This window comes from Urocitellus parryii, chromosome 11 (genome assembly GCF_045843805.1).
Source record: "Urocitellus parryii isolate mUroPar1 chromosome 11, mUroPar1.hap1, whole genome shotgun sequence".
NCBI lineage: Eukaryota > Metazoa > Chordata > Mammalia > Rodentia > Sciuridae > Urocitellus > Urocitellus parryii.
This window is the reverse complement of record NC_135541.1, coordinates 5,373,728-5,388,330: the sequence shown is the minus strand read 5'-3', so window position 1 is coordinate 5,388,330 and position 14,603 is coordinate 5,373,728. Positions and strand designations below refer to the sequence as shown.

The following is a 14,603-nucleotide window of genomic DNA, read 5'->3' as shown; positions in this document are numbered from 1 at the left end:
ACCTTTACCTTCTTAAAATTTTTTACTTTTTAAAATATATTAACAGATATAAAAGCAGAGGAAAAATAGTACAATGAAGCCCTCCTGTCATTACTTGGGACTCGGACTACGTCCTAGTCAGACTTGTTTTGTTTATTCTTACACCTTTTTCCTACCAGTATTTTGAAATGAATCACAAATATATAATACCTTAATTATCGATGTTCCAAAGAGAAGGGCTCTTTTAAAAGACAAATCAGAATATATTACACAAATAAAAATGATCAGTTTCTTAAAATGCAGGTGTCTACTGGATCCAGGTGTCCCTGTTTGTCTTTTTCTTTCTTTCTTTCTTTCTTTCTTTTTTTTTTTTTTTTTTGTAGTTCAAATTAGAAACTAAGTAAGAGCCATTTGCTTTAATTGCAATTGATTGATATGTCTCTTGAATCTCTTTTTAATCCACAGGGTTCTCCCTCCCATCCCCTTTCTCAAGGTGTATGTTGGAAAAACTATAGGTTTTCTATATGGTGTCTGACAGTCTAGATTTGACTCATTGTTTTTGTACCATTTAACTTTTTCCTTTGTCTTTTGTAATTCTTGATAATTAGCAGTTGAATCTAGAGATTTAATCACATTCTAGTTTAGTACCTGCCTTCTGCACGAATACATCATGAATAGTGAAAAGTATTTCTACCAGGAGGCTGTTGATTATTTCTTAGATCCATTATCTTATTAGGGACTTTCAAAATGGTGATCATCTCATTCTGTCTATTCATTTATTTGCTAACTAAACAAAACTTCCTCCTTATCAACTGCTTGATTCCTTTCCTTGTCCCAGTTTTCAAAATACAGAGTTGACTTCATATCATCTTCAGAGGTTACCAGTGGATTTAAAATTAGTTATCTTTTTAAAAAATATTTTCCCTTAGTTGTTGATAGATCTTTATTGTATTTATTTATACGTTGTGCTGAGAATCGAACCCAGTTTCTCACACATGCAAGGCAAGTGCGCTACCGCTGAGCCACAGTCTCAGCCCAAAAATTAGTTATCTTTAATCAATTCTTTTTGATGATTAAATGATCCATTTTGAGCCTACTGGAGCTTCTTCCTGCAACTGGTGTTCTTTGGACTTGATCCTGGTGGTTTTGGGGTGGGTCCTTTTTATTTGGTTGTGAAATAATTTTAATGCCTCATCCGAACATTTCCTTTTCTGGTTTTGGAGTTATACTTTTTTGAATGGAGCCCTTGTTTGTTATAATGGAAAATGGTAGTTTAGGCTGGTTCATTTTTAGGCTGGTTACTATTTCTAGGCCTGATTTCAGTAGACAGAGCTAGAAAATATGCTTTTTTTATTTGTTTGTTTTCCCTTTCTTTTTAGAAATAAAATATTGTGTATTCATATTGATGTTTCTAATTCAAATCCAGAATTTTATATATACATTAATTCAAATCCAGAATTTATATTATAAAGTATTGTATATGTTGCGGGTGTGTGTGTGTGTGTGTGTGTGTGTTTCTAGATTTGAATTAGAAACATCAATATGAATACACAACGTGTTTTATGTGTGTGTGTGTGTGTGTGTGTGTGTGTATAAATTCTGTTGTTCTTTGATCTATATCTGTATCTTTCTCCCGTGCCTTAAATCCCATTTTTAATGCCAAAGACATAATTATTTGCTATTTTCCCAGCATGTATAATATATATGTAGTATGAATAACTCAGAATACCAATGTTCCCACTGCTACAACAATATTGAACAGTTTTGTTTGATTTTTGTACTGGCAAGAGAACTGGAAAGAGGTTTGTTTGTTATTTGTTTGGTACTGGTGATTAAACCAAGGGCCTTTCATATGCAAAGCGCATGATTTTTCACCGAGGTGTACCATTAGCCCCTTACAATCAGTGTACTGTTAAATTTTGTTTTGCCCTTATAGAATATATCCCACTAGTGCTGTATAGGCAAATCAACTTGAAGTAGATTTTAGAGTGGAAATAATTCAATACATAGTTATTGTTACTCCTTTCTTCTTCTTCTTCTTTTTTTTTTTTTTTGCAGTCCCGTGCTTTGAACCCACGTCCTTGCACGTGCTAGGCAAGTGCTATACCACTGAGTTACAACCCAGTCCTTTTTAAATTTTATTTTGAGACAGGGTCTTGCTATGTTGCCTAGGCTGTTCTTGAACTTGCCATCCTCCTGCCACAGCCTCTGGGATTATAGGCATGACCACCATGCTGGGCTGAGATTGTTATTCTGGAAATTTCTTATTTTTATGTATTTATTTACGTAAACGATAGCATGATATGCACACGTTTTTTTTCCCCTTCTTTTTTTCTTTCAACATTACATCCTGTTGTTTCCTCCATAGCAACATCTAGAGCTCCTTTTCTTTCCCTCTGCCATTTTGTAGAACTCTGAGTGGATAGAACAGTTCATTCTTCCAGTCCCTGTTGATGGTTATTTGTGCTACTTAAGTCATCTGTTGTTATAACTGGTGCTGTAGTGAATAGCCTCTGCATATTGACTTTTGTATATTTGCCATTGTGTCTTTGCATCTGTTCTCAAAAGTTGGGTAGCTGGCCTGGAGGGCAAGCAAATGGGTAATATTGATTCTCCTCTGTCATTACTGAGATAGATGAGCAACGGGGTATCCTTGTTACTAATTTGCATTTCTCTTCTCAGCAAGGCTGACCATTTCCTATTATTTAAACCATTGCTAGGGCTAGGGTTGTGGCTCAGTGGTAGAACACTTGCCTCATGTGTGAGGCACGGGGTTCCACCCTCAGCACCACATAAAAATAAGTAAATTGGGCTGGGGATGTGGCTCAAGCGGTAGCGCGCTCGCCTGGCATGTGTGTGGCCCGGGTTCGATCCTCAGCACCATATACCATCAAAGATGTTGTGTCCGCCGAGAACTAAAAAATAAATATTAAAAATTCTCTCTCTCACTCTCTCTCTCTCTCTCTCTCCCTCCCTCCCTCCCTCCCTCCCTCCCTCCCTCCCTCCCTCCCTCCCCCCCTCTCTCACTCTCTCTTTAAAAAAAAATAAGTAAATAAATAAAAGTATTGTCCATCTGCAACTAAAAATATTTAATTTTTTTTTCTATTTTTTTCCTGCTTACTGTCTAATTATATTTCTAATCCATTTCTCTTGGGGGAATTGGTCCTGCTTCCCAACAATAAGACTTTTAATTTAACAAATAGCCATTGGGGAGCTACATGCCAAGTTCTGTCCTTGGTGCTGGGGAAGCAGAGCTCAGTAGTCATGTTGAAGACTTTTTGATACCAGTATTTATTGTGTTTTAGTATTATTTTAATATTTTTGCTAAGTGTTAAAACAGAAATAGTATGGCACACAGTGGAATATTATAAATGTCAATACTGTGTCAAACAAGAGTATCCTTATTTAGAGAGAGCGCTTCACCCACATTTGTGGACATTGAAGAGTGCAAACAAGGCAGAGGTCACAGCCTCACCCGAGAGCCATGTGGTCTACTGGTGTTGTTTTTTGCCACACAGTTGTTTTAAAAACATTTGAAACCATGAGTTTCCACATACAAGTGAAGATTCTGGAGTTTGGAAGAAAGTGGAGGGTGTTCAAATATTGGTTCCTGTCCCTGCATGGAGCAGTTTCTGAATAGGACAGTTCTGTTTCCTGCATTCATCTCACCATGGCACACTTTACTTCTCGGTGCAGAACACCTGTGTGACACTGTCCTACTTCACTGTGAAGCACTTGCAACATGGCTAGTGCAGACAGGGGTGTACGTTGTTTTGTTTAATGTGGCTAGTAGACTATTTAAAATTAAATATATTGTTCTCATTGCTGTTGGACAGTACTGTTGCCTCCTTCATTTGCTTAGGTTTTTTTTGTGTGCAGTCTGTGTACACCAGAGCTTCTTAACTTTAACTCTTAATTTAAAATATCAGACTCACATGCCCAGGTTCACCATTTGCTGAGTTAAGAACGTGTATGTCTTACAAACATTTAACTTCTCGCAGGTCTCTGATGGTCATGTACAGTCACAAAAATCTGCTTGCTTTTGTTCTGCCCCAACAGGGAGAGGATGAGAAAGTGGCTGAGGTATTTTAATTTGACAACTTAGAATTTTGGTTGTTGAACACTGTTGTTAAATATTTCATATGTTTTTGAGGTTTACCTTCAGTACAGTGAAGTGTTCTTAAGTATACTGTTCCATTAATGCTGATGATTCATATCAAGTACAGGACATTTCTGTTATGCCAGAAAGTTCTTTTTTTCTTTTTCACAAGCACCCTACCCCCCTCCCCACCCCACCCCCACTCTGTTTCTGTCATCGTAGGTCCATTTTACAATGCTAATTAATTAATTAATTAATTTTGGTGCCAGGGATTGAACTCGGGGGCACTTGACCACTGAGCCACATCCCCAGCTCTGTTTTGTATTTTATTTAGAGACAGGGTCTCACTCAGTTGCTTAGCACTTCGTTAAATTGCTGAGGCTGCCTCCTGAGTTTCAGGGATTACAGGCATGCATCACCTTTCCCAGCCTACTATGTTGATTTTTAATGTTAGCCTTAATACTTCATAGTTTTCTCATGTTAACCATATATTGTTGACCAGTATTGCTACTAACTCTCTCATTAGTCGCATTAATCTAATAGGTTTTTCAGCAAATATCCTCAAATGAGTTTTCACTATTTGCATATATCTTTGAAGACTTGTTATGTTGGAAATGAATGTGTGTTTCACTTCTTTATCACATAGCTGTTATCGCCTACAACATTTTATGTTTTGTTTTTTACTTATCTACACATGTCCATTTCTGTTTCTCTTTGGATTGTGTTGGTACAGGTTTACTTTGACAGTGTTTGCTGCTTCCTAAACAGAGATTAAGCAGTCTTTCATAATATGTTTTGTGGTGAAATGGTCCTGACGTGGTGTAGGCCACTTTAAATGAGTCGTGGTTTTGCTGTTACTTTTCTGTTGCTCTGAAGAAAGAGTCTCAGTAAACCACTGCATCCGTCCCAGGGACTGCCTACTGAAACAGCTCTTTCTAGTACATGCCTCAGTTGTGACCTCTTCATCCCTGTCTTGCAGGCCAAACTTCCAGAGTTGCAGCCATTTCCTTCTCCAGATGGTGATACTGTGACCCAACATGAGGAACTGGTCTGGATGCCTGGTGTTAATGACTGTGACCTCCTTATGTACTTGAGAGCAGCAAGGTAATAGGAATCTGCCCCCTCCTGCTTTCTGAATTAGGGCATATGAATTGATTAGAAGGGAACAAACTCTCCTTTCCCTGAAATTTTATTTATATATTGGGCATTCTCTAACTTTAAGTTTTAAGCCCTCTATAATCAGGGCCCTGATCTTACCAGAGAAAAATAGTTTACCCAATTACTATTCTTCTTACTTGGTTTTGTTCCACATCAGGTTTTGAGCTCTTCAGAAGGAAAACATTTTTTTTAAAATATTTATTTATTTTTTAGGTGTAGATGGACACAACACAATGCCTTTTATTTTTATGTGGTGCTGAGGATCAAACCTGGGTCCCGCCCGTGCTAGGGGAGCGCTCCACTGCTGAGCCACAATTCCAGCCCCAGGAAAACATTTTTAAGCCCTACATGTAATCATCACCCACCACCCCTGGTTCCAGTTGAGTAATTTGACAATTCCATTTCAGATTTCATGTTCTCTCTTCTTTGTACTTGTTCATTAATGCCAGACCTGAACCTGAGATTTTTGTGGCTTATCTACATGAAACATTTACCTGTGGTTCTGTAGAACTTGATAACATAAAAATTGCAGAAGGGCAGTTTAAATCCATTCTTAGTACATAACAGGCAGAGAGCCTTCCATTGTCTGCACTAAGTTCTGAGACACTGCAGTGTTGCCAGTGAGTAGTACTGGAAAGCACAGCTCCAGGTTCCTGAATTCTGCTTCAGATACTTCTAGATACTTCAGATACTTCAGCAGTGCTAGGCATGGTGTTCCAAGGTAGAGATAAAAATGTGTAAATGGAGTAAATGACTACTAAGGGTTTTTTAATCTCTCAACTTCTCACTTTTAATAGGAATTAATTTTGCATGCCTTCTCAAGTCTTTTTTTTTTAATTGTACATATGGAGACTTTGCTTTCAAAAGATTTTAATCAAATCATGTTATATCGGGCTGGGGATGTGGCTCAAGCGGTAGCGCGCTCGCCTGGCATGCGTGCGGCCCGGGTTCGATCCTCAGCACCACATACCAACAAAGATGTTGTGTCCGCCGAGAACTAAAAAATAAATATTAAAAATTCTCTCTCTCTCTCCTCTCTCACTCTCTCTTTAAAAAAAAAAAAATCATGTTATATTCATATATAATTGTACCAAAGGAAGTCTCGCCTTTATGTATATATAGCAAATACCAATTAAAAATAAATAAAGCGGGGCATGGTGGAGCATGCCTGTAATCCCAGACTTGGGAGGCAGAGGCAGGAGGATCACAAGTTCGAGACCAGCCTCAGCAACTTAGTAAGACTGTATCTCAAAATAAAATAAAAAGGACTAAGGATGTGGCTCAGTGGTTAAGTACCCCTGGGTTCAACTCCGGGTACCAGAACAAACAAGCAAGCAAGCAAGCAAGCAAATCAAGGAGTGAAAGGAAGATCCCTAGTGGAGGGGAGAGAAAGTGGCAGGGGGGAATGGTAATTGTAATCAAATTCCTTGCATGTATGATTTTGTCAAAATGATTCCAACTCCTGTGTTTAATGGTCTAGTAAAAAAAAAAAAAAAGATTGTAATGTTGTGGGGTATTGTGACAAATAGATTATTCATGTGTTCAGATCTGAAATCTTAGTATTATTAAAGCTGGGGAAGAAACAACAAATGAATCCAACCCAGAGTAACATTTCTGTTGCTGGGTTGCTGGGGGAGTGAAGGGTTATAACAGGCGTGTTAGGTAGGTTATCATGCATGTGATAGTGGAATTTGGAGGGGCTGAACATGAGCTCTGAAGATCTCTGTGGTGTTGCTATGTGCTGATGAAGCAAAGAATTTCCTTTCTTCCCAAGGAGCATGGCTGCATTTGCAGGGATGTGTGATGGAGGTTCCACTGAGGATGGCTGTGTTGCAGCATCTCGAGATGATACCACCCTGAATGCCCTGAACACTGTAAGTCTTTGAAGTCATCCTGGGCAGAAAGTTCTTTCCCCCTGTGCTAGCTGTAGGGAGAATGTGATGACCATGGAGTGTGAAGAAGCTAGTCATTCCAGAAGTAAGTGCAGTGTTGTGCTGTTGGGAAAGGGAGGTGAGATGTGGTCTTGGCCCTTGGGCTCAAGTTGTTCCAGTTGCCAGACTTTGTACTTCAGTGTATCCTCAGGCCAGTGACCTGGCTTCTCCAGGATTGTGATGAGCCTCAAAAGAGGCCTGGTAATAGTGGTTGATACTCACTGAAATCTTATGAACCTGATCCGTGTGTGTAGATAATCTTATTTAATCCTCACGCAACCACTTGTGGTAGGTTCTACTATTAGCACCTTTTTAGACACAAGAAAACAATTAAATCACAGTCCAAGGTCATATATTCATGCATTTAACCTCCTCTACTGTGTCTGAAACCATGTTTGAAAGTACAGGGAGGAGTACAGAAGAAGCTGTGCTTCTTGGATAACAACTTTTTTTTTCTTTTTTTAAAAGTTTACTTGGAGACCATTTAAAAATTTCACATGATAATAAAACAAGTTAAGTTTTAAAAATAACAACCCTTCTGGGAATAGTGGCTCAAGCCTATAGTCCCAGATATTTGGGAAGCTGAGGTAGGAGGATAGCAAGCTTGGGCAATTTAGGAAGACCCTTTTCCAAAATAAAGAATAAAAAGTGCTGGGGATTTAGCTCAGGGTTAAAACAACCCTGGGTTCAATCCCCAGTATACACTCCACCCCCGCCCCCCGCAAAAAAAACTTTAAAAAACTGAAAAATGGAAAGTAAAATGAAATCAGTGAGCCTAACCTTTCTGAGCTTATTGAGTTTGTTGCATGATATGCCACCATAATTACTCATTTGCTTTAATGCCATAATACCTACACAGCAGCTCAGAATAGCAGTTTATACTGCTATAAACAATATGATTACTGAAAGCAATTTATTATTATTTTTGGATACTTCATTTTAATCTTAGAATATATTCTAAGGACTATTCTGTAAGCTATATAGGTAGATTAATACATCTTGAAGTTACCTGAAATAATCCCTGTCTATATGGTTGCAAATATGAAATCATCAAATCCAAATAAGCAATAATGAATATTTATGGAATCAAGTTTGATACGATAGTCTGCCTGGTTATGTATGTTTACATAAGACATTAAACATGAGGCTTAGCCGTTCTTCCAATGGTTAACTAAATATAATTTAGTTAAGTACCCCTCACCCCCTTTTCCTTGAGCAGTCACTATAATTGGAAGGGACTTTAGAGCTCATATGTCCTTTCTCTAATTAAATATGAATCCAAGTCTTAGAAGGGTCAGATGTCTTTTTAAATGTCCAAAGTCCAAAAAGATCATAGCATAGGAAAGAAAATATCCTTCTTCCCAATTCAGTTTATATGTTTGCTTGCTTTTTTTTTTTTTTTTTTTCTTGGTATCAGGGATTGAACCCAGGGGGCATTTAAGCACTGAGTCACATCCCTAGTCCTTTTTATATATTTAATTTTATTTTGAGACAGGGTTTCACTAAGTTGCTCAGGCTGGCTTTGAACTTGCAATCCTCCTTCCTCAGTCTCCTGAGCCCGTGTGATTCCAGGCATGTACCAAAAAGCCTGGCTGGGAATCTTTTTACTGCACAGTTATACCACACTGCTTGCTGTTGAGGAAATGTACAGAAATTTGATTGATTTTGATTTTTATTCCTGGTTTAATTAGGTGGTTATTACATAAAGCTATAATAGCCTTTTGTTTTTTGGAACTTTCTGAGAATGTGCTGTGTTCTAAATAACTGCATTTTTTTTCACATTCCATAAAATACAGTTGTGTACTTTAAAGTAGACTTTTGTATACTTTCTCACTGATTTTGTCTTTTTTTTTTTTTTTTTTGGTGCCAGGGATTGAATGTAGGGACACTCCACCACTGGAGCCACACCCCAAGCCCTATTTTGTATTTTATCTAGAGACAGGGTCTCACTGAATTCCTTAGCACCTCATTTTTTGCCAAGGCTGGCATCGAAATTGTGATCCTCCTGCCTTAGCCTCCTGAGCCACTGGGATTACAGGCGTGTCCCATTGCACCCAGCTTTTAAAGAATTTTTTTCTCTGAACATATATAATAACAGAGCCAGAAGAGACCTTTGCAGTTATCTTACAGATGAGATAACTGAACCTCAAAAATTGATGATACTTCAAACAGTTCTTGTGGGTTAGGTACAAGTGTTTATGAATTCACAAGGGCCATAAACTCTTAAAAGAAAGACTTTGATATGAACTTCTTTCTGTTTAGAATTTTGTATAAAAGCTTTATGAGTTGGGTGTCATGGCACCTGTCTATAATCCCAGCTGCTCAGGAGGCTGAGGCCAGAGGTTTACAAGTTTAAGACCAGCCTCAGCACCTTAGAGAGAAGAGTGGGTGGGTGCCAGAGGTGCAACTCAGTAGTAGAGCATTTTCCTAGCTTGTGCAGGACCTGGGTTCCAACCCCAGTCCTACCAGGGGAAAAAAATAAAAAGGGTATGAAAAATTCTGCTTTCATAACTGCTGATCAGTTGAGAGTTTTGAGTGATGGAGATTTTTCTGTGTTTAATTAAATGTCTATTTTTGGCACTTTTTTCCTATTTTTATCTAAACCCTCTAAGGATTCTGTAGAGTATAATTTTATTCAGAAAGAATTCTAGCTATTTTTGTCCATGATCCTTTGTGACATGTTCTTTTTGAAGATTTCATTAGCATTGCTAGAGAGGTTTTGATTTTGTGAGTTTTTATTTCCTTGAAGCTGCCTTGCCATCACTTGACATTCTTCCTGTCTTGACTGGCCCATGATGTCTCCCGTGTCTTGTGTTGTGCAGAACTGATGCATTTAGCCACTAAAAGGCTGTGCACTGTGTGCTTGTTTTGTTATTAGTTGAAAAGGTTAGTGTTATAGTTTTTGTGCTTCCTTATTGTACTGGCTGGTGGTTTGGTTATAGATACTTCCTTAATGAAAAGTGAAGTTTAAAAAATTTAATGTTAATTGAAAAGAAAAGAAGTAATATGTCTTGCAACTAGTATCTGAAATGGGGACAGTCATGTAGACCTGACACTGACTCCAGGTAGATACCTTCAGAATTCAGTTGGATTGTTGCATCCCCAGCTGGTGTAGGAAAATTAGGTAAGTGGTATCAGAGAATCACAGAACTGGCCAGAGTAATGACTTGCAACTTAGGAAATCAAGGATCTACCAATTTTTTTGTGTGATAATTGCAAAAAAGTTCAATATTTTTCTATCTTCATTAAATCTATTAATGGAAATAAAGTAAAGTGAATGAAAAAATATTGTGAGACCTTAATGTTTATTTGCTTGTTTTGGTTCTGGGGATTGAACTTGGGATACTTTACCACTAATCCATATTTCCCAGCCTTTTTCGTTTTTGAGAGAGCATCTTGCTAAGTTGATGAGTTGTCCTCAATCTTGTGATCCTCCTGAGTTGCTGGAATTATAGGCATGCACCACTGTGCCAGGCAACACGTTTTTATTTATTTATTTTAGCAAAATTTGGGATTGAGTGAGGGCTTCATGCATGCTTGGCAAGCGCTTTACCACTGAGCCACATCACCAGCCTTAGTGTTTGTTTTGGTTACCTTAGAATAGTAGAAGGTTTGAGCTGTATTAATTTAAATTTGAAAGATATATACATTGTATGAGATTTATGTTTTCTTCAGTAGACCATAGATTTAAAACAAGGTAGCTGGTTATGGTGGTGCATGGCTGAAATCCCAGTGGCTAAGAGAGGCTAAAGCAGAAGGATTGCAAGTTCAAAGCCAGCCTCAGCAACTTAGCGAGACTCCATCTCAAAAAGAAAGAAAGAAAAGGGTTAGGGACAGGCTCAGTGGTTCAGTGCCCCTGGGTTTAAATTTCTGGCACACGTATACATACCACGGAATAAACCTATGAGTGGTTAGGCAACGTATATGAAATCTGTGTGGCCACATTAGAGTTTGTTAAACATCTCAGTCAGACTATTTAAATATATATTTTAAAATAGTTAATATGTGTGTTTATTTTATTTGCCATTGGGGATTGAACACAGATGTGCTCTACTACTGAGCCACATTCCTAACCCCCTGCCTTTTTTTTTTTTTAATGTTTATTTCTTAGTTTCAGGTGGATACAATATCTTCATTTTACATTTATGTGGTGCTGAGGATTGGACCCAGTGCCTTGTGCATGCTAGGTGAGCGCTCTACCACTGAGCCACAACCCCAGCCCATCCCTAGTCCTTTTTATTTTTTATTTTTATTGCCAAGTTGCTGAAGCTGGCCTCAAACTTGTAGTCCTCCTGCCTCAATCTCCTGAATCATTGAGATTACAACCACTGCCTGGTTGAACTGTCAGTTTTTTATGACATTTACATGGACCTGTTTTTAAGTGTAAAATCTTGGATTACTTATTTTGATTCCTTTTTTTTCATCCCTCACAAATGAGATTTTTAATATGTAATTTTTAAAACTACTTAATGGGTTGTAATTTATGTATTTTTTTCCCCTTTCTTCTGTTGTATGTATCTTGAAAGTACTGTGATAATCAAGAGACGAAAGCATTTCTAGCAGCCATCAGGGCTGCCTCTTGCCCTTTATAACCTACTTCTGCTTCTTGCCCTAGGTTACCACTAATGTTGTCTGTCACTGTGGAGCAGTTGGCAGTTCCTAGAATTGTGTGTCATAGAATCATACTGTGTGTCATATTTTGGGTATGACTTTTGGGGGCAGGGGGGTTGCGTGGGGTACCGTGATTGAACTCGGGCACATCCTCCTGCCTCAGCCTCCTGAGCTGCGGGAATTACAGGCATGCACCATCACGCCTAGCTGGGTGTGACTTCTTTCAGCAAAATAATTTTAATATCCATTTATGTTGTTTCATTTGTGAATTCCATTGAGTGGATATGTATGTGTTTAACCAATTTTTTTTTTTCTTTTTTTTTTGGCCATTCACCTGCTGATGAACATTTCAGTTGTTTCCAAGCTTTTGGCCATTAGGGAAAAAGCTTTGATGAACATTGCTGTACAAGTCTTTGTATGGATTTGTATTTCATTTCTCTCAGATTGAGTGGGGCAGTGGCTTCCTATGAGTAGACAGCTTTTCAAGAAACCATCCCACAGGTTTCCACAGTGATTGCAAGTTTCTACTTCCATACGCAGTGCGCTAGAAGTTCAGTTCTTTTTTTTTTTTTTTTTTTTTGAGAGAGAGAGAATTTTTTAAATATTTATTGTTTAGTTTTCAGTGGACACAACATCTTTGTTTGTATGTGGTCCTGAGGATCGAACCCGGGCTGCACGCATGCCAGGCGAGCACGTTACCGCTTGAGCCACATCCCCAGCCCCTAGAAGTTCAGTTCTTTATAATCTTAACCAAGACTCAGTCGTGTCTGTTTCTTTAATTTTAGCTACTTTAGGGGGTGTATAGTGATAGATCATAGAAGGTTTAATTTTAATTTCCTGATCACTAGATATGTTGAACATATTTTCAAGTCTTATCACCCGCTTGTATATACTATTTTATAATGTATCTGTTTAAATTTTTTTGTCCAATTTTTTAAAAATTAGACTATTTGTCCTTTATAATTTGGTTGTAAGAGTTCTTTTTGTCTTTAAGATAGAAGTTCTGCTGGGTGCAGTGGCACACACATGTACTCCCAGCGGCTCGGGAGGCTGAGGCTGGAGGATCGCAAGTTTGAAGCCAACCTCACACAAGTGAGGCACTAAGCAACTCAGTGAGACCCTGTCTCTAAATTAAATAGAAAATAGGGCTGGGGATGTGGCTCAGTGTTCAAGTGCCCCTGAGTTCAATCCCCCAGTACCAAAAAAATAAAAGAAAAAAGATAGAATTTCTTTGTGACCCTCTTTGGTATATTGTGAATATTTTTCCATAAAGTGATCTTTTTTTCTTTTAATGCTATCCTTTATATTTAATTTTGCTCAAGTCCAATAAATCATTGTTTTCTTTTTGTATAAGTATCTCTGATTCAAAGACTGCAAAGATTGTTTCTGTACTTCCTTCTAAAAATCTTGGTTTTTATATTTTAAATTAATTTTGTATATGATGCGTGTTGGGCTGAGAGTATTTCTTTTTTTATTCAGTTATTTATTTATTATTGATTTATTTGTTATACAGAATGGCAGAATGCAATCATTTCATATTATACATGTAGAGCATAATTTTTCAAGTTACTGATTGTACACAAAGTACTTTCATATCATTCATGTCTTCATATATGTACTTAGGATAATGATGTCTAAGTCATTCCACCTCATTTCTACCCCTTTGCCCCCTCCCTCCAAGAGTTTTTTCTTTTCTATCCAGATGCCAGTTATTGGAGTAACCTTTCTTAAAAGATGTCTTTTCTCATTAAATTGCCTTGACAACCTTATTTTGAAAATCAATTTTTTGTAACTGGGTGCAGTGGTGCACACCTATAATCCCAGCTACTAGGGAGGCTGAGGCAGGAGGATCACAAGTTCGAGGCCCTCCTCAGCATACACACACAGACATATTCTCATTCTCTCTCTCTCTCTCTCTCTCTCTCTCTCTCTCTCTCTCTCTCTCTCTCTTTCTCTCTCTCTCTCTCTCTCTCTCACTCTCACACACACACACACACACACACTCACACTCGCGCGCACACACACACGTACGTATGTATATGTATTTGCCTTGTTTTGATACCAAAGTAATAGTATCCTCAAACATTAATTGGCTAGTATTTCGTTCTCTATTTTCTTAAAGAGTTTCTAAAGTTTTAATGATTTTGTTTTGATGCCATATGTTTGCTAGAATTCACAGTACATCCATGTCTAAGTACTTATTTATGAATAGTTATTTCAAGTTACAAATAGACATAGGCCTATGTTTATAGTTGCTAATGTTGACCCTTCTCATTTCTAAAATTGCTAATTTATTTCTTCTTGACCAATTTTAATAGAAATTTATCAACATTATTGATCTGTTGAGGCAGCCAGAGTTAGGTTTCATTGGTTTTCTCTTTATTAATGTTGTTTCTAGCCAGGCTCCTTGGCACAAACCTGTAATCCCTGTGGCTTGGGAGGCTGAAGAAGGAGGATCACAAGTTCAAACCCAGCCTCAGCAACTTAGGAACACCTTGTCTCAAAAGATAAAATGAACAGGACTGGGGATGTGGCTCAGTGGTTAAAGTGCCTCTGGGTTCAATCCCTGGTACCCCCCCCCCCACAAAAAAAAAGTGTTTCTACCTATTTGAGGGTTTAATTTGATGTCCCCCCCCTCCCCCAGCTTCCTAAAGTGGGATCTTAGTAATTCATCTTATGTCAAATTTTGAGTTGTTTTATCTTTCTGTTTAAAATGTTTTGCAGATTTTTTGAAATATTTTTCTTTGACCCATGAATTATTTAGAATTAAATTGTTTAATTTTCTGATACTTGTAGCATTTCTAAATTTTAATTTTTGATATATT

At 37.8% G+C, this 14,603-nt stretch overlaps 1 protein-coding gene across 1 annotated transcript in view; it reads left to right on the top strand.

Annotated features, from left to right (window-relative positions):
* Rere (arginine-glutamic acid dipeptide repeats) overlaps positions 1–14,603 on the top strand; it is a 150,867-nt gene that overhangs the window by 16,699 nt on the left and 119,565 nt on the right. The window contains exons 3-4 of the mRNA XM_026397970.2: positions 5,058–5,182; positions 7,011–7,110. Of these exons, the coding sequence (XP_026253755.2) occupies positions 5,058–5,182; positions 7,011–7,110 (225 nt within the window). The remainder of the gene's footprint in view (positions 1–5,057; positions 5,183–7,010; positions 7,111–14,603) is intronic.